General features: G+C 37.0%; 1 protein-coding gene and 1 pseudogene across 2 annotated transcripts; both read left to right on the forward strand.

The window, feature by feature from the left end:
• The first annotated feature begins 2,619 nt into the window (after nucleotides 1–2,619).
• LOC122296697 lies at nucleotides 2,620–6,702 on the forward strand (annotated as a pseudogene).
• Nucleotides 6,703–15,548: 8,846 nt separating this feature from the next.
• On the forward strand, nucleotides 15,549–18,637 carry LOC122295387 (peroxisomal membrane protein 11A). Of its 2 annotated transcripts, XR_006237986.1 has the most exons (3): nucleotides 15,549–16,444; nucleotides 16,767–16,861; nucleotides 18,155–18,637. XR_006237986.1 is itself a non-coding variant. In XM_043104396.1 (2 exons), the coding sequence occupies exon 1, from the start codon at nucleotides 15,655–15,657 to the stop codon at nucleotides 16,420–16,422; it is 768 nt and encodes a 255-aa protein (XP_042960330.1). In that variant the 5' UTR covers nucleotides 15,549–15,654; the 3' UTR covers nucleotides 16,423–16,444; nucleotides 16,522–16,672. The 2 variants fall into 2 exon arrangements, 1 of the variants encoding a protein (XP_042960330.1); XM_043104396.1 differs by lacking the exons at nucleotides 16,767–16,861; nucleotides 18,155–18,637 and adding an exon at nucleotides 16,522–16,672.
• The last annotated feature ends 1,248 nt before the right edge of the window (nucleotides 18,638–19,885 follow it).

The following is a 19,885-nucleotide window of genomic DNA, read 5'->3' on the forward strand; positions in this document are numbered from 1 at the left end:
AGTGTGAGTCAGCAAGTAAGGAGGAAAGAAAGGCGACCAGCTCACAACCCCAGGTTGATGCATAGCAATCTAAATGTACGGGTAAAAGAAAACGAGAGTAAAGAATGACACCAACTTAAGGTAGACAATCGCCACTGCAAGTACCACCAGACACGGTCACACTGGACTGAGAATTGCATAACCATGAAGAAAAGAGTAACTAAGTTGGCGGGAATGGGAGAGTTGAAACAGATTATAGTAGAACGCTCAAAACCCAGGAGACGCCAGGAGTCTAGGTGGGGTACTAGGAGAAGTAACAACCCTGAGCAACAATGGAAATACTGAATCGAGTTCTACCAAAATGACAGGGACAGGGCACCCTCAAAGGACGACAGGAATAGGGCGCCCATAGGAGAGATTTAGACAATAGCAAGGGATTTTGCTGGGGGAGGCGTATCGACATCTAGTAGGAAGGCGTAAGCACGGAGGGCAAAGTATGAAGAGGTATATGTGACAGACAGAGCCTCTAAGCACCAAAGGCTTAGTAACCAAATGATAGTGTCTTTTGGGAAGGAGGACAGGGAAGGAGTGTTGTATTCGCATGATGATGCTCTAGTGGTCACCCTTGTGATAGTAAACTACACAACCAAGCGGGTAGTAATTGACAATAGAAGCTCTGCAAATATACTATTTTGGGAAACATTTGTCAAAATGGGTATCAACGACAATAAATTGAGGCCCTCCCCAACACCACTGAAGGGTTTCTCTAGAGATACAATACAGCCCGTTGGGGCTATCACACTCCCTATAACTACAAGGACTAGGATGCAGACAGTCATCACCATGACCAACTTCTTGGTGGTAAAATCCCTGTCTTCCTATAATGCAATATTGGGAAGACTAACACTCAACCATCTCAGGGCGGTGATATCCACATAACACCTTAAGATGAAGTTCCCAATAGATAGCGAGGTCGCAGAGGTGCGAGGTGAACAAGCTCTAATATAGGAATCTTATGATCAAGAGTTAAGAAATGGTCGAAGCGAAATTTGTGTCGTAGTAAAACAAAATAAAGCGCCGATACCACCCTTTCCACCGCCTTTGGTGGTGGCTATGGAAAAAGGCTTGGAGGTCAGAGATGAGCAGAAGTAGCAACATGCCGAGACTAATGAACCATTGGAACTTGTGACGTTATATCCTGACCGCCCCGAAACCACCAACCGAATTGGGACCCAAGTCCTACCAAGGTTAAAAGAAGCCCTGAAGCAGTTGTTAATAGAATACAGGGATGTGTTTGCATGGGGTCATAAAGACATGCTCGGCATAAACAACAACATCATTGAACACCGCCTGTGTGTGGATCCCACCCACAAGACAATACGTCAGAATAGAAGGTCATTTAGTGTAGAGAAGTATGCCTCCATTAACGAAGACGTAAAGAGATTACTAGCTGCCAGGTTCAACAAGGAAGCTCATTATCCAGAGTGGTTATCTAATATTGTGTTGGTAAAAGAGGCGAATGGTTAGTGGAGAATGTGCGTGGACTTCATGGACCTAAATAAAACTTGCCCAAATGACACATTTCCTTTACCATGCATCGACGTTATTGTGGATGTAAGAGCATATAAGAATGCTGAGCTTCATGGATGCCTACTCAGGTTACAGCCAAATAAGAATGGATGCAGCAGATAAGGAGAAAACATCGTTTATAACAGATAGGGGCTGTATTGCTATCAGGTTATACCGTTTGGATTGAAAAATGCAGGGGCAACCTACCAAAGGTTTCTTAATCGCATGTGCAAGGAGCAGATTGGTAAGTCCATGGAGGTATATGTAGACGACCTATTAGTAAAAAGTAAGGAACCTGCCAGACACCTTGATGACCTGCGAGTGGCGTTTGGAATCTTACGCCATTACAAAATGAGACCGAACCCTGTAAAATGAATTTTTGGAGTTGAATCGAGAAAGTTCTTTGGATTCATCATATCTAAAAGGGGGATTGAGACCTCTCAAGAGAAGATAAAAGTCACACTCAACATGAAGCTGCCAAGAAATCTGAATGAAACTCAGCGGTTGGCGGGTAGGGTAGTTGCCCTAAGTAGATTCATAGCCAGATCGATGAACAAATGCCTTCCATTTTTCTGAGTAATACACAAGACACACCCCTGGAATAAAGGGTGCAATGAGGCCTTTGAAAAGTTGAAACAACAATTGGCCAGCATGCCACTCCTGAAGCAACCAGAGAAAGGCAATAAGTTTTGTGCATACTTAGCGGTTTCCCCACACACAGTTTCCGGCATCCTGGTAAAAGAAGAAGGAGCCACCTAACACCCTATGTATTGCATAAGTCGGGCTTTCAGAGAAGCAGAAGTAAGGTATCCTCAGGTCAAGATGTTAGCCTTTGTCTTGGTAACAGCAGCAAGAAGCTCTGCCCATACTTTCAAGTCCACACAATAAAGGTGCTCACAGAGAGCCCGTTGGCAAAAACTCTGAGAAAACCTGACAACTCAGGAAGACTGGTAGGGTGGTTGATTGAACTGAGTGAGTTTAATTTAGAGTATATAACGAAAAAGGGCGGTAAAGGGTCAAGCGTTGGCAGACTTTGTGGCAAAATTTTTATGTTTTCCCCAAGAAGACACGATGGCTCCAACTGGAAAGATATGGGTACTTTTCATAGATGACTTGTCCTGCCAGGCGGGCGAAAGCCTGGGGATGCATTTACTAACCCTAGACGGTAAAGAACAACACTACATGGTAATAGTGGCATTTAAGGTAACCAACAATGAAGCTGAATATGAAGCACTCGTGGCAGGGCTCTCTATAGCTGCCAAGATAAGGGCAACCGAGATAAAGGCAAAGTTAGACTTGTAGGTGGTTGTGAATCAAGTGTTGGGCTTATATGCAGTGGCGGAGCCACGTTGGGGCAGGGGAGGCCCAGAAATTTGAAAAAAAAAAAAATTTATATGTTAATTTTTTTAATTTAATAAAATAATATGAATTTATTATGTGTTGGCCCCCTCTATAAAATTTCATCTAATATAAAAATAAAATAAATAAAACACATCTTATATAAAATAAAATACATATTTTTATTATAAATAAAATTAAAAAAAAATTATAACTATATCTGGTAACATTTCTAATCCCTTTACATTATCAAAAGCATTTCAATCGATTATGGCAATCTGTCAAACATCTTACAGACTATATTTTATTCTCACACGGCACAATACCGTATTTTCACATCTCATCCTTCACTTTTGTTTTCTCTACTTTCCAACATCAAAACTCATTTCATCATTTACATTTTATTTTCTCTACTTTTCAACATCAAAACGAAAAAAAAAGGAAGGCAGGAAGCAGAAGATTTTACCTGTTGGATGTTCTGCTGCTCGACTATGAGGCACTGAGGTGTAACCGGTAACCCGGCGACTGTCGACAGACCATTTCCAGTCGCTCTAGCTCTCGGCGTCCTCTCTCTCAGACGCTCAGTCGCTCTCGCTCTCACTCTCGGTCTCGGTCTCGGCATATCCGACTCTCCAGACTCTCCACGGACCACAAACCCCACTCTTTATTTCATTCACGCTAAAAACCAAAAAGGTTAGACCTTTTTCACTTTTTGCTTTTGAAGGCTGGCTTGATTTCGCTTGAAGCTTCCAGATGTCATCTTAGATTAACAAATGATGATAAATGATGAGAATCTCGAGAGTAACTTTGTTTGTCAAATAGTCAAATAGTCAAATGGAAGATGTCCTTTGTAACTTTGTTTGTCTCCACACGATTTTTTGATTTTTTTAATTTATTTTTTTTTCTAATATTTGGTTACTCAGTTTATAAAAAATTTCATAATATATTAATATTATTTATTTAATAGATTAATATTTTTATAGATTAATACTTTTATTTATTTAGTAGATTAATAATTTTTTTTATATAGTAAACTAACATTTTATTTTTTAATAGATTAGTAGACGTATTTGATAGCCCATTCCAGACTGCCAGTTCTCGTCGCACAGTCTCTCAGGTATGTCTTTTTTTTATAAAAATTTTATATTGGTATTAATCATATTATATATATATATATATATATATATATATATATTACATATATTAATTGTGTATGGTTGTGTGTACTTATTTAAGTTGTTTTTTTTATAGTATTATGTGTATTAATAAATTGTTTGATTTTCAATTTTAAATTGTTTGATTTTATTTTATCAAAGTTTCTAACTTTATTTTATATGTTTCAATTTGATTTTAAATTTAGGTTCATGAATGATGTCTAAATTAAAAACTATCGACTCATTCTTCAAAAGAAAAGAAGTTAATCTTCCAGAAAATTCTTCTAAACTTCCGAGGATTGAACCTGAAGAAAACCCTGATCTTAACTCTCCAATTTTGGAATCTAAAAGAATTTATTTGACATCGTCAACACTTAATTCTAAAGAGATTGATATATCTTCTCTACAACGAGATCCGGGATTACGTCCTCCTATATGGGATTATCCAGTTAATCAACGTGATGAAATAAGAAGAACTTATTTAAAAATGGGCCCATATCAAATACGTCTCTCAAAATATCCATTTTCTGGTTCAGAAAAACATCCTCGTCGCTTTCAAGCTTCATGGTTTGTACAATTTGGATCTTGGTTAGAGTATTCTCCATCAAAGGATGCTGCATATTGTTTACCTTGTTATCTTTTTACAATGAAAACATCTGAACGTTCTGGATGGGATGTATTTACTGTCATGGGATTTAGAAATTGGAAGAAGATTAATAATGGAAAACATTGTGCCTTTTTGAATCATATTGGGGAGGATCCTTGCTCTTGTCATAATAATGCTGTGAAATCTTGTGAGGATTTATTAAAACAATCACAGCATATTGATAAGGTAATGAATGCACAAAGCTCTGAACAAATTCTGAATAATCGACTCCGTGTAAAAGCATCTATTGATGTTGTTCGATGGCTTGCATTTCAAGGATGTGCCTTTAGAGGTCATGATGAGACTTTTGATTCAAAAAATCGAGGTAATTTCTTGGAGATGCTTAAACTCTTGGCTTCCTATAATGATAAGGTTGGAAAACTTGTTTTGGAAAATGCTCCTAAATCTTCAAAGTATACTTCACCCCAAATTCAAAAAGAGATTTTGGAAGTTCTTGCAAAGAAAGTAAGAAATAAAATTCGTGAAGATGTTGGGGATTCTCGATTTTGCATTATTGTTGATGAGGCACGAGATGAGTCTAAGAGGGAGCAAATGGCTATAATCTTGAGATTTGTTGATGTTGATGGTTTTATACAAGAACGATTTTTTGATCTTGTACATGTTAAAGATACATCGGCATTGACTCTAAAGAATGAAATATCTGCAGTTCTTTCTCGTCATTGTCTTGATATTCAGAATATTCGTGGGCAAGGATATGATGGTGCTAGTAATATGCGTGGTGAATGGAACGAATTGCAAGCATTATTTCTTAAAGATTGCCCATATGCATACTATGTTTATTGTTTTGCTCACCGATTACAGTTAGCATTAGTTTCTGCATCTAGAGAGGTGGTTTCTGTTCATGAGTTTTTTTCAAATTTAAACTTTATTATCAATGTGGTGGGTGCTTCATGTAAACGCCATGATGAATTGCAAGCTGCTCAGGCAACACATATTGCACATATGATAGCCATTGATGAACTTGAAAGTGGAAAAGGAGATAATCAAATTAGCACTATCAAACGAGCCGGTGATTCTCGTTGGGGTTCTCATTTTTATTCTATTTGCAGTCTACTGCGAATGCTTGAAGCTACTTGCTCGGTGCTTGAAACCATAATAAAATAAGGATCCACTTACTCTGAACGTGAGGATGCAAATGCTGCTTATAAAATGATTACTTCATTCCAATTCATATTTATTTTACATTTAATGAAGGAAATCATGGGTATTACTGATGTTCTTTGTCAAGTTTTGCAGCAAAAATCTCAAGATATTTTGAATGCCATGAATATGGTTTCTACTACAAAAGGACTCATTCAAAAGTTGAGAAATGAAGGTTGGGAAAATCTGCTTGAGAATGTTGTCTCTTTTTCCAAGAAATTTGATATTGATATCCCAGAATTGAGCTCTCGTTATATACAAGGTCGTGGTCGTCATTAACGAGATCACATTACGATAGAGCATCATTATCATTTTGAAATATTTAATGCTATTATAGATTTTCAAATGCAAGAGCTTGACAATAGGTTTGGTGAAGGAACGACAAAACTTTTAACTCTCAGCTCAGCTTTAGATCCAAAGGATGGGTATAAATCCTTTAATATTAATGATATATGTTGTCTTGCAGAAGAATATTATCCTCTTGATTTTTCTGAGAATGAGAAAATCAATTTAAGGTTTCAATTGAAGCATTTTGAAGTTGATGTGCTTAGCAATCCAAAGTTTCAAGATTTGAGATCTATTGCAGATTTATGTCGAAAATTGGTAGAGACAGAGAAATCAAAGATATACTATCTTATTGATAGATTGATTCGTCTAATTTTAACTCTTCCAATGTCTACAGCAACCAGTGAACAGGCATTTTCAGCTATGAAGATTGTTAAAACAAGGCTTCGCAACAAGATTGAAGATGAATTCTTAGCAAATAATTTAGTTGTCTATATTGAAAGAGAAATAGTTAAGAATTTTGATTTAGATTCAATACTTGATGATTTTGTTTGTTTAAAAGAACCCAAGTTACAATTTTAGACACTATGTATTTTTTTTGTTTAATATATTTGTATGAATGTCTTCATATTATTTCAATGATATATTGTTCTTGACATATTAAATACTTTTTTAATATATAAATTGTATTAAATGTATTTTATTTTTATTATAAATCTTCATATCAGATTATTATATATCGTAAAAAAAATTATATAAAAATATAACAAAAAATATGTTATATATATTGTTTTAATTTTGTTTGGTCCCCCAAGAGTAAATTCCTAGCTCCGCCACTGCTTATATGCTACAAAATGGGAGAAATTGAAAAAATATTTAGCATGAGTTTAGGAGGCAAGCTGTAACAGCCCGCTAGAAATTTAACATTGAAATTTCTATTGACTTTAAGAATCTCGTGAAGACCCTATAAGTTTTCATGAATCTATTTTATCGTATAGTTGATGTTATTACTCACTGTAGTATCAGGAGTGTGTTTTTTATTATTGGAGATAGTTAGAAAGTTTTATTTGGACACATGGAAAGATTTTAGTCACCTTACTCTTCCAAGTCTACTCCACATTTGGAAAATATCTTAAGCTGATTTTTGTAGATATTATTGGATAGAATATTTTGAGATAATCTTTTATAGATATTTTGGGTAGGAGAAAACTACACTCAACTCTCAACTCCAGTCTTATCATCTTCCTTATCTCGTCCATAAGTATCTCCAGCCATCACCCACGAACTTATCTTCATTTACACGTTCATTTAAAAGAATATCAAACACTTTCTCTCGGACAACTTTTAGGAGTTCTTCTGCATGCCCATTTCGAAGCCTTTGTAAGTGTTTTATCATCAAGTCTCATTCATATAAGTTGTTCTTTTTTTAGTCTAGTTTACATGGATATCTTATTTGTCCCATTTGAAGATTATTTGGTTAGTCAAATATTATATAAACTATAGAAAGGTTATTCTAGGAGATAAATTGGAGAATATGTTATAGTTTGGAGTTTTTGACCAAGCTAATGGATAAACATTGGTCCGAAATTTTTATGGAGTATTGTTAACATGTATATATGACTACTGGTTGAGGATTTTTGCATGATTAAAGGTTTTGATGAAAGATTTTCTTAGATTTAGAAACTTAGAAACTGGAAAAAGAAAAACAGTTTTTGTTTTGAGAAAGTTTAACTCTTTTTGGTGGTCTAAACCTATTCTAATGACTTTGATAATTTTATTAGAGGATCCTAAGCATCTTATATACATGTTATATTATTATTTTGAAGATATTTGATGTTAGTTTCAAAGATATGAAATTTTATGCAAAGAGATATTCAGATAAGCCAAAGTGTGGATGTTCTTGGCTAAATTTATGTTTTGGTTAATTTCTAACCATGTGATCTTGAATTAGAAGCTTATATATGTTTTAGGACATCTTTTTAAACCATGTGATGGTTTGGTTTGAAGATCACATATTTATAAGTCATAGATCAAAAGGTTGATCAAACAAGTTAGAAAACAAAAATTAATGGAAATAGCATATGAGAATTTCAGTCCTATGGAGTTTTAATAGTTGTGATTAGTTTTAAATTTTTCTAAATTGATATTTGAATTGAGGATAAAATTTACATGAGGTATGTAAATTTTGGTGATATCTGGAGTTAGTATGCAAAATCCTTAAGTTATGGGTAAAACGGTCATTTTCCTACATGCAGAGATTAAAATGAAAATTTTACTCTTTAAGTTAGTATTTTTCATATTTTAATTTATTAGTGATTTAATACTAACTTTTAGAATCACTAATTACGTTCCTCATGATAGCGCTTAAGGTTTTATAAGAAACGCGGAGATCGAGATAAGTTAGCTTTTAACTTACTAAAAGTCTACTGTGTATGTGTGCTAAGTAAAAGAACTACAGTGTATGTATGTATGTTATCATATATGTCATGTCATGCCAAGTTATCACATAATTGTCTATTATACAGAATTTATTCTGTCATCAATTTTTATCTGTTACATAATATATTCTGTCATATATTACTGTACATTATAAGTATGTCATGTTAAATATGTTGTCTATTATATGTTATGCCATGTTACGAAATGTTTCTCTCTCAAGTTGGTCATGTATTTCAAGTTATGTTCAAGTCACGTTATGTTACGTCAGGGTTCAGTCCTTTCGTATTCTAGTCACGTTTCATCTTGAGTACATTCAGTTTGTGTAGAATACATGGGGCCACAACAACTGTAGAGTATGTATTTAACTGCATTGTGATGTGTAAAATACATGGGGCCACAACAACTGTGGAGTATGTATTTTTCATGTTAAGTCAAGTTTGCGTAGAATACATGGGGCCACAACAACTGTGAAGTATGGATTTACACGTAGAATACATGGGGCCACAACAACTGTGGAGTATGTATTTTTCATGTTAATTCAAATTTCAGAGCAAGTTCATGCTAAGTCAAGTTTCAGATCAAGTTCATGTCAAGTCAAGTTCAGTTCATGTTTCAATTTAAGTTATGCCAATTATGCTATGTTGTACGACAAGTTATGCTTTAATTACTTATGAATTTGATTATGCATTTATGCTTTTATTGTCATCCATGCATCATTAGCCTGTGTGGAAGTTTTTGTTAACTTGCTGAGATTTGTAATCAAATCTTACTATGGTAGTCCCAACTACCATTCCCCCTGAATGGTAGATCTTGTTACAGGACCTGAAGGAAGATCAGGAGCTGACTAATTAGACACAGTCGACTGAACGACGGTGCGTCGTTAAATGTTAATATAGTAGTTAAATTACTACTTGTACGATGGAGTTGCATCTCCAGTACTTTTGGATCATAACTATTTTGGACTAGTGCTGTGATCTTAGTTATTCAATGGATCTTTATATATGAAGTATGTTTTAAGTATTTGGGATATTTTTAGTTTGGTGCATAGTATTGCTAAAAAAAAAAAATTATCCGCTGCGAATATTGCATAATGTTATATATATGTTAGGAATATTGCATCTTATATGTCATGAACGGGGGCAGGTAACCTTGTGTTGCATGTCTCGATGCTTCAAATGTCCGTTAGATCCCAAACGGAATTTGGGGGCATCACACAAGCGACCTCTTTTCATATTTTAATATAACCCATATACCAAGGGCGAATAACGAAGTGGCGGACAAATTGGCATGTACAGCATTAAGAATGAAGGAGGTACCCCTCCCGTGACAAGTGGAAAAGAAAGTTGTTGAGATCCCAGCCATTGGAAGAGAGGTAGGAGTCTTGGGCTCCAATATCCCAGATTGAGCAAATAGTATGGTCTAGTACCTAGATGAAGGGAAGTTACCAAAGAAGACAGTGGAAGCAAGGAGGGTAAGGAGAAAAGCAGCAAGGTTCATGCTTATTGATGGAGTCCTTTATAAAAGAGGTTTCTCAACTCCGTTGTTGCGGTGTATTGCCCTACAAGAAGTGCAGTATGTCTTAGTAGAAATACATGAAGGAATATGTGAAAACCATTCTGGTGGAAAAAAATTTAGTTAGGAAGGTAGTAAGGGCAAGATACTACTGGCCCAACACATTAAGAGACGCTTGGGAATTCACTAAAACGTGTGTCAAGTGCTAGACATAGGCACTAGTACTTCATGCCCCTTCAGAGGGATTAACATCAATGCCAGCGCCATGGCCTTTCGCTCAATAGGGCGTCGATTTGGGGAGTAAAGTTCATGGTTGTCACCGTTGATTATTTCACAAAGTGGGCGGAGGCCGAACCACTAGCAAGTGTGACAAGGTTTTTGTGGAAAAACGTTGTTTGCAGGTTCGAAATTCCGCAAAGCATAGTGTCATACAATGGGCACCAATTTGACTCTGACCATTACAGAGAAAGGTGTGCAACATTGAAGATTAAGGTAAAGTATTCCTTACTAGGCCACCCTTAAGCAGAAGCAACAAATAAGGCATTACTCTTGATTCTAAAAAGGAGGGTCGTGAAGAAAAAGTGAGAATGGGCGGAAGAGCTGCCAGGAGTACTTTGGGCGTACAGGACATCAACAAAAACTCTAACAGGGAAGCCCCCATTTGCATTGGTGTATGGGTGAGAGGCGATTCCCCTAGTTGAGGTAGGACTCTCAAGTTATCAAATGAGCCACTTCTTAGCCGCCCAAAATGATAGGAAAATAAAGGATTACCTTGATTTAATGGAGGAAGAAAGAGAAATATCAGAAGCCAAAATGCTATAGGAAAAAGCTAAAGCCAAGCAATACTTCAACAAAATAGCTCATCCTTCTTCTCGATCAGCTGACGGTCCTTGGCAAGAAAAGCTAGGTTGGATTTCCTAAGCTCCTCGTCTGAATCCCTGCGGCTGTCCTTGTATTGCTGATGACGCCTCTGGAGTTCTTCCAAGGCCCCTCTTGCTTCCGAAAGATCGAGAGCAGTGAGGCAGTTCTTCTCCACGACAACCGCCAACTCTTGAGCTAGCCCCTTGCTACGTTTTTATGAGCAATCCAATTCTTTGTGGGTTGAACCCAACTCCTTGTTGTGGGTGAGCAGCTCAGATTTAAGGCAAGCGAGGTTTGATTTAAAGCCTCTCCGAGCATCAGCAAGTTGAGACTTTGCAGAGTCCCTTTCTGACTAAAGAAGCCTCAAGGTGAAGTCATCCTTAGTCTTCGCCTTTTGGGCACTGCAAACGGCATTGTGAGCTCAAGGACTTCGCCCTCCAGAATCTCCATGCCGCTGTGCAAAGAGTGCGAGTAACCTTTTGACTGCTCTAGCAGTATATCCAACTCCTTCTTCTCCGTTAGAGTCTCCATCTCCGACTAGTCCACCTGCCATTTCTCAAAAGTGAGCTTGGCAACGTAGCATAGCTTTCATCACTCTCTGACCTTCCTCCTCAAGGCAGACCCAATTCTCCAAGATCCATGCCGTCAAACCATTAATGCTCTATAATTTTTTTTTTTTTTTAAAAGGCACTCAAGTCATAAACTACATGAGAACTTGAAAAGAGAAAGGGAGAGCAGGTCAATTGCTGGTGATACCTTAGAAAACCAATCCTTCAGGTAGTTGGCCATTTGGGGACGTGGCCTTAACTTGGGTGTTGGCAGAGGAAGTGGAGGCACCACCATTAACCTCCCCGACAAAGATCTCTTTGGGGTTAGGAACATTCCCAGGCAAAAAAGTCTAGTCAATCCTTGGCATTGAGTCCGCCACCACTTCCAGGGGACCTCCAAAGCTTGCAAGTGGGAGAGAGGTCCTAGTGTATGCCAAGTCGGCCTCGAGTATGCGGGTGTCTTCTGCCAATACACCACCCAATCCATCAAGAATGAGGAATTCAGTATCTCCACCAAAGGATTGGGCGAAGGGAGGAGGAAGTGAGAGACACTCATCGCTGCCAGGCAACGAGGGAGTATTACCCCTAGAGATAGTGATTGGCAAAGTCTCTGGAAGAGGTGAGTTGGCATCCATCTATCTTCATGGCGAGGTGGCGTGCCCCTGACCATGCCACCTAAGTCTCATGTTTGGGCGAGAGCTTTATCCGCCTCGTCAGTAGGCGGAATACTCGTTGTCCCTTTGCAAACGCTCTCAGGCAGGAAGGAGACGTGATCTCCCACCGTAGGCAGACGAATCTCCTCACTGTATCAAAATTTAGATTGAGGGCGACCGCAATTTCAGGGGCTAACTCGCCCCCTCTCACTAGGTTGTCAAAGATGGGTCTGGACACCAGGGTGCGCGCCTGTTGGGGGGGTTAAGATCAAAGGTGGCGGCTAGATCTAAGAGGGCCAACTCAACCAAGCCCTCTGCATCTCCCAGTCTAGGAGAATGCAGCCATATAGAAGACCTGCTAGCCACATTAAGTTGGGCAGAGGCTGGTGGGGTAAGAGCCTGGGCATAGTCACCCTCTCAAGGCGCCAAGGTCTTCTTTTGCTTAGGCGCAAGAGGAGATGTGTCCTCGGCACGAGCCATTTTCTTTTGTTTCTTTTCTTCTTTTTTCTTTTCTTTTCTTTCTTCTCCCCTTTATTCTTCTTGCTCTTCTTCAGACGGCCTATTCTTCTCCTTCTTCTCCTGCGTGGCTTGGCCATCTTTCTTGCCTTTCTCTGAGGGCCTGCCAAGGTTGTGAGGAGGAATTGTGGTAGAAATCATGAACGAGCGCCCCTGAACATAGGAGCAGTTGGGGGATATCAGGAACTGGTCAATGTGAGCAGGCATTAGTAGGAAATCTGTCCAAAGCTGGTCAGGGTGAGCTTGAGCCCAAGAGTGGACAGTTTCAATTCAGGCCATCTCATAAATTGATAAAGGTTCCATGTTCGCTTGCAAGCTCTTATAATCAAGAAGGACGCCCCAAATTACCCTAACTGGAAAATCTCTAAAACGAGCCTCAGGGGCAGGAAACTCCCAAACCTGGTCAATGATAAAGAAGAACCTACTCGTCCAATTCTTGACATTTGAATGCCGAGTCTCGAATCGGGCCAATATTTTCCTTTTGTCCTTCTTGCTAAAGCTGACAGTGTTGCCTTTGGCAGTGGGCCTCACATTGTAAAAAGATAAAAATTTCTGAGCAGTCAAGTCGGGGTAAATGTCCCCATGGGGTTCCAAAGCCATGTGAAAAATCACGTAGGCACAAAGAAAGGCCCTAAGTGCAAAGAGATGGAGTTGAGCAAGTGCCAAACCCAGCAAGTCTAAAATGTCACGAAGGGGGCGACAGAAAGGAAGTCTCAAACTGTGAAACAAAAGGGAGGTGGTAAAGATAACTTTGTCTCCAGTACCACGTCTTCAGGGATGCAGTATTCCTCCCTAATAGCTAGAAGATGCTTCTGTCTCAATGTAGAACACCACTCATACCCATCAAAGACTGTGATTTCTGGGGTAGGGGAAGGTTATTCAGAGCTACCGTCATATTCAGCCATGGAATCTTGAGAAGAAAGATGGCAAGGAAATAGGTGAGACGGGATGGGTAGATGCCAAGAAGCAAGAACATGGACAAGCACCAACTAAAATGAAAATAGGGAAGATAGTAAAGGAAAGAATGAGCAAGATCGGTAGACAGGTATTTAAAATGAGCGAATACAAAACGCTAGCCATAGGCATCATGACTTGACATGGGAGTAGAAAGGTAACCATCACACAGAATCCTTACCGATGCAACGTTAACATTTAATCATGAGGGACTCTTCGATCTCATAAAATGTGAAGGAATAGCGGGGTATGTAGTGGTTGACAGATGGACAGGGGACTGCTTGAAAACAAGGCTTGGAAGAAAAAGGGGCCCATAACAAGCTGTCAACATAAAATTCCCCATGCCATGGAGCAAAGGGAATTAGCTGGGTAGTTGGAGGGCCCATTTCATATTTAAGCTCAGTATGAAAGTTCTCTATAAACAGGTTTGAACTGAAAAGGCTCAACAGGGATCAGCACACTACACGCCACTTTATTCGGGAAGAAGCAAGTTTCATGCATGTACGTGACTATTTTAGTTATGTAGGGATAAACACAACACATGATAAACATCACAAGATAGTGATTTCATATAAGGATTATCCAGTCTAACATATATCCCCTATATATACCAGTTAACTCCAAAAAAGGAGAAGGATCTCAATTATATACTTGTAAGAGATAATGAACTGATTTAAGCATCGAAATATTTTCAGGTGTATCCCACCTGAGTTTTCTTACTATTTGCAGGTGAACAGTTGCACAGGTGATGGTGGGGCATGTCCTTAACAAATGGATTTACTACTGTGAAGTACAGTTTTTGGCTATATAATATATATATATAATTGCTTCGTCAACAAATAAAGAATAGTAAGAAAGTTAAATATGAAATGAAAAATTTCTATAAACAATTTAGCATTTCTCCTATTGCTCTTTCTAGATAAAAGCACAAATACTCTAATAAATTTGTTAAACCTCACGCCAAGAAAAGAAGTAGTAATCGTGATGATTTTTATAAAAAGACCTTATTTGATCCATCGTTAAAAACCTCATTGATTGTTGTCAGAAGAAAAAAAATAAAATAAGAAAAAAAAAACGTCTCATTATAACAACAATCAAATTTGCTTGATCTATTATACTATTTCTTTCAAGTGATTTTTTAAAGTTATTTTTAATTATTTGTCATGAATATGATTTATCATGATTGCTATGATTAATTCTGGATCATATATGAGTTATATCTAGGAATGAATAATACATAGTAAATATTATGAAAAATCTAATAAAATATTATTTCAGTTAATGGATCTTATATGAAGATCAAGTATGAGCTCGATACTACTTATATCTGACAGAATAATGTTTGTCAGAATTTAATCAAGAAAATGTTAATTTTTAAGTATGTTATTAATACATTAAACCCAATATTAAAAGAGAACGGATTGGATTCTACCATGAGAAAATTGGGTTTTTTTTTTTTTTTGTGAATCTTAAATTTATTAATTTAAAAAAATGTATAAAATTTGAACACTTTAAAATTGTATAAAATATTTATATATATTATATATAAAAATATTTATATTTCTTTTATAAATGACATTATTCTTTAATAAACTATATATTTAATTTTTTGTTTGAATCAATGAATTTAAATATCTCACGTGAGAAAAATTAACACATAAAATCGATCGTATTATATTTATATTTAACACGTCAATTTATTCTCGTGGAATTTGTCTTACTAAAACATTTCCCTTCCGCCAATTTTGTACTTGGCAGAGGACACCTTTGCCGTGTGGCGAATGTTTATTGGTGGTTGCGTGCAAGCCGATCTAGTGGCACGCATTACAATGATGAGCTGACGAAGTTAAACATACCAAACGTCGCCGTATGCATAAGATCTGTAACTGATTTCAGAAATATCCCAGAGCGGCACCGTTGTGACGAAGAAGAAACGATGTCGTTAGGTGGACTCGAATAGCCAATAATTTTCAGAAATCATTGAGTTGGAAAATTTCGTCGGGCTTCCTCTTCTTTCTCAGGCTCTTTGTGCAACATCCATGGAGTCGAAAGCTTCAACAACGATAGCTAAGACCTCTCTTCAGAGCCCGAAACCTAAAGAAAGAGACCTCTTGCACCACCTCGAAGCCTACCTCGCCAAGCGAGATGGCGTGGACAAGCTTCTCAAGATTTCCAGGTATGCCACCAAGATCATCCTCGCCTCCTCGGTGCTCCCAGAAACCCTTACCCTAACCGGTCGACTGAAGAGCTTCGAGACCAGCGTGGGGCTCAGTCGGAAGGCTTTCCGACTCGGCAAGTTCGTCCAGGACTTGAACGCTCTGAGGAACTCCCATTTCGATTCGAAACAAGAACTCGTCCTCTCCATCATCGCCAATGGGGGCGAGGGCCTATACTACTTTGTCGAGCAGTTTATTTGGCTTTCCAAATCGGGTCTGATCGATAGCAAACACTCGCGTAATTTGCAGAAAATCAGTGCCTGGGCCGAGTTTATCGGCTATATGGGTAGTATATCGTTGAAATTTATGGATTTAAAGCGGATTAAGGAAGATGAGGCGTGTTTGGAATCGACTATTGAGATTGCGGTTGCGAGGGGAAATGGGTGTCTCGAAGAGGAGCAGAGGTTGAGGAAATTGAGAGAGAAGAAGCTGATGAAGAAGCTCTCTATTGTTCAAGATATTGCCGATGGACTAATGGCATTGGCAGATATTCGTGACGGGAAGGGGCAGCTTTCGGCGCCGCTTTTTATTTCTTGTGCAGGGCTGTTATCGGCGCTGATTAGCACTCATAAGAACTGGGTGTCTTGCTGAGTTTGCTGGCCTTTCGCGCAAGGTATGTTGCTGGGCACTTGTGGGCTTTTCTAATAACGTTTTAGTTGATTTATAAACTTCAGGATTGGTAATCCGCAGATTGGGGGAGACAGAATAGATAACTCTGTAGGAGAGACAAATGTGAGCACCATGAAGGTTACCCGGTTCTCTTGTTTTCACAGTTCTTCCATAAATAAAACTATTCAGGGATAGTTGATCAATATGATTCGATTTATTTTGGATCGGCGTATTTTAAAATTGTCTGATTTAAAATGCCCAAAATTTTAGATAAGTTTTGATATCTCTTTTATTGTAGCTTACAAATTTGAATTTGGATTCATCAGTTAAAATGGAGTTAGCATGGCGTTGATTAGATGGAAGAAGGAAATGAGTTTAAAAGCAAAAACTATCCATTGTTTCCCTTGCTTCGATGATGAAGGTAAATTTGATGTTGTTTAGAGAAACATATTCTGTTAGGAATATAGGATGTTTGGTTATCCGCACCATCTTTTTGCCAGGCGCAAACGGTAAAACACAAATGGGCTTCTTTTCTTTTCATTTTGAATCATTTGTTCCAAATGAAGCCTATATATCTTTACTTGATTATGGAAAAAAGTAGTAGTAGTTCACCTATGTAGAAAGAGTATGGATTGAAACAATTTGGAAAGGTCCATACAACTGTGGCAGTTGCTGTTGGAAGTTTCTGCAGTCCTCAAAGTAGGTTCTTGACCTTGGGATAATTTGGTTTGAGGTTTGTTAGTCTTGGTTGTGATATGGATTGTGAAGAATTTCTTCTATTGCTGAATACCTTTCTAAAACTCGAGGTTCTTCAAGTGGATTCTTGTCATATGAGTTAATTTTTCATCAACTTTCTATTGTAGAATTTAGTTCTATATTCATCTATAGACTAAAAGCTAAAGTTGGTAGAAATGGATCTATGACACTCGACCTCATGAGTCATAGTATGTTTGGATGTTGACATGAGATGAAAAATCTGAAATAGTAGTGAAATGGTTTGTAAATAGTAGTAAAAATGATTTGAGATAAGATATTTTATAGGATTTTGAGAAATGAGGGCGAAAAAGTTGAATAAAAATATCATAAAGTTAAAATATTGTTAGTATATAATTTTTTAATATTATTTTTGTTTTGGGATTTGAAAAAATTTAATTATTTTTTGTATTTTGTTTGGAAGTTTGGAAAAATTGTAATGAATAAGTAATGATTAGATGAAAAAGTTAAAGATAGGAAATTGAAAAATGTTTGTATTTGATTAATGTTTGAATATTGAGATGAGATAAGAAATCTCATCCAACATCCAAACGGGGCAACCGGAGCAAGAGTTACGTGTTTAAGATTTCAGGGTTTCTGTCCAATGCTGCTTCTAATTGCTAAACTATAAAGAATTTGCTTAACCTGCCAAATTTCGGTTTTTAATGTGGTCATGGAATTCTGTCTTTGAAGTCTGAACCTTTTGTACTTGTTCTTTTCCTTCTAATTATTAGGGAGGTGGCGTCTTATATTGAGCTGATATCTAGTTTCTGATCACATTCCACGAGGTTTCTGTGATGGGCATATTTTGCACTAAAATTCATGTCTTTGCTCCTCATCACATATTTCACTGTCTAGCAATAGATTGAGTTGGTTTTACCCAAACATTCAGTGAAGCTAGGATCATAATTCAGCTGGACTGAGTAACAATAGAGAGGGGTGGGCTCCTATATTTGTGCAGGTTCCTGGAGATTCTGTCTTGGTGATTCCAAACCTTTCCAAGGTTGAGATTCGAGTGCACCCATTAAAATTTCTGAGGCAATCGGTATGGCGTCATATGATTTTGGATATCATTTTTCCTCACCAAGGACAATTTGTGATGCATTTACATCAAAGCACACCAAGTACCCCAGGGGATTGCAGAATTTAGACTTACATCTTCATCTTGAGAATTTCAGAAAATCTTTTGCTTCTCCATTAGCATAGCTCAACTTAAAAATGCCTAGCCTAACTAACAGCAGCCCAGCCTAGTGTAGAATATTCTCATTTCTCAAAACATTGGTTTTCCCTTCCAATAGGTTGGTCTCTTCCATCAATGCCTGCACATTATGAGGACATTCTACAGGAGCCTCTGTTTCTGCTTCAGTACAAGAAGCAAACATTAAAAAAAAAAAATGTCTCTTTGAACTTTGAATACACTCTGTGGATCAGAATTAAAGCGAGCAGGGAAATGGACAATGAAAAGTATATTTTGTTTCAAAAGATTTTCAAGGATTTTTTCGCCTTCAATCTAAACATCTTTTAAATTAGTTATAAAAAATTTAAAAGAAAAAACTATCTTTTAAGGGACAATGCTAGCGGGCTTCCCAGCATTTACCGTTAGGCGTACTGCTAGTTGAAATTTGTTATTTTTTTTTTTCCATTTTCTTTTTAATATTTTTTAACATTTTAATCATTAGAATATTTAAAAATATATATACAACTTCACTAACAATCACTTCCTTAACTATTAAGTAAAAAAATTAAAATTAAAATACTCGAATGGTAATTTTGAATGGTAACATTGAGGGGCTAAGTAGCATTTTCCAATTTTTAATCTCTAAAAAAGATCTTCTAATTTTATACCTAAATTTTTGTGAAAAAAAATTACAAAACCAAAAAGATTACACGAAAATATATCTCAAAAAATATTTATCCAAATGATTGTTTTTAATTCTATCTATTTATTTTTATAAACTTTAATACAAAACATTTATTAAAAAAAATTACCTAAATAATTTTTCATTCTATAAATCCGCTTCCATAAACTCAATATGATACACAATTTCAAATTCGTGATTTCTAGGGCCTAGGCCCTCCAAATGTGCTTTTTCCTTGCCGTCTAAACGGGCTGCTTGTTTTGAAAGTGTGTAGAAATCAGAAAGTGAAAATAATGCTAAATTAAGGTAAATAATTAACAACGTTTTAGATTGAGTTTGGATGTTGAGTTGAGTTATGAATAATAATTTTTTATAGGTTTTATTGAGAGAGATTTAACTTTTTTAGGTTAAGACGTGTTTAACTTTTTATGCTGTAATATATTAAGGGGCTTTGCTACATATAGTCGGCAAATGCAGTTGGCGTGCAGTCGGCTGTACGGAATGAATAAAAAAAAATTATAAATTTTTTTTTTTATATTCAGGGAGACCTACATGAATAAAAAAAAGTTGTAAAAATAATTTTTTTTTTCATGTAGGTCTTGTATTAATTCACTTTTTTACAGCCGACTGCACGCCGACTGCATCTACCGACTGCAAAAAATATTTCTCTATATTAAGTATATTGAGATGATTTTAACTTTTTTATAGAAAATTAATAAAATAATAGGTCTCATCAATGATTAGTTTGAAATGAGTTGAGTTTAGTTCAACAATCAAACATAGTTTCTGACAGTAAAAAATTCAATAATTAGAAGACCATTCATGGAGAAGCT

The sequence above is a fragment of the Carya illinoinensis genome, chromosome 15, assembly GCF_018687715.1.
Source record: "Carya illinoinensis cultivar Pawnee chromosome 15, C.illinoinensisPawnee_v1, whole genome shotgun sequence".
NCBI classification, from domain to species: Eukaryota; Viridiplantae; Streptophyta; class Magnoliopsida; order Fagales; family Juglandaceae; genus Carya; species Carya illinoinensis.

Bases quoted from the DNA above. Each gene is read 5' to 3' on its own strand.
- LOC122295387 (XM_043104396.1), top strand. From the start codon at position 15,655: ATGGAGTCGAAAGCTTCAACAACGATAGCTAAGACCTCTCTTCAGAGC.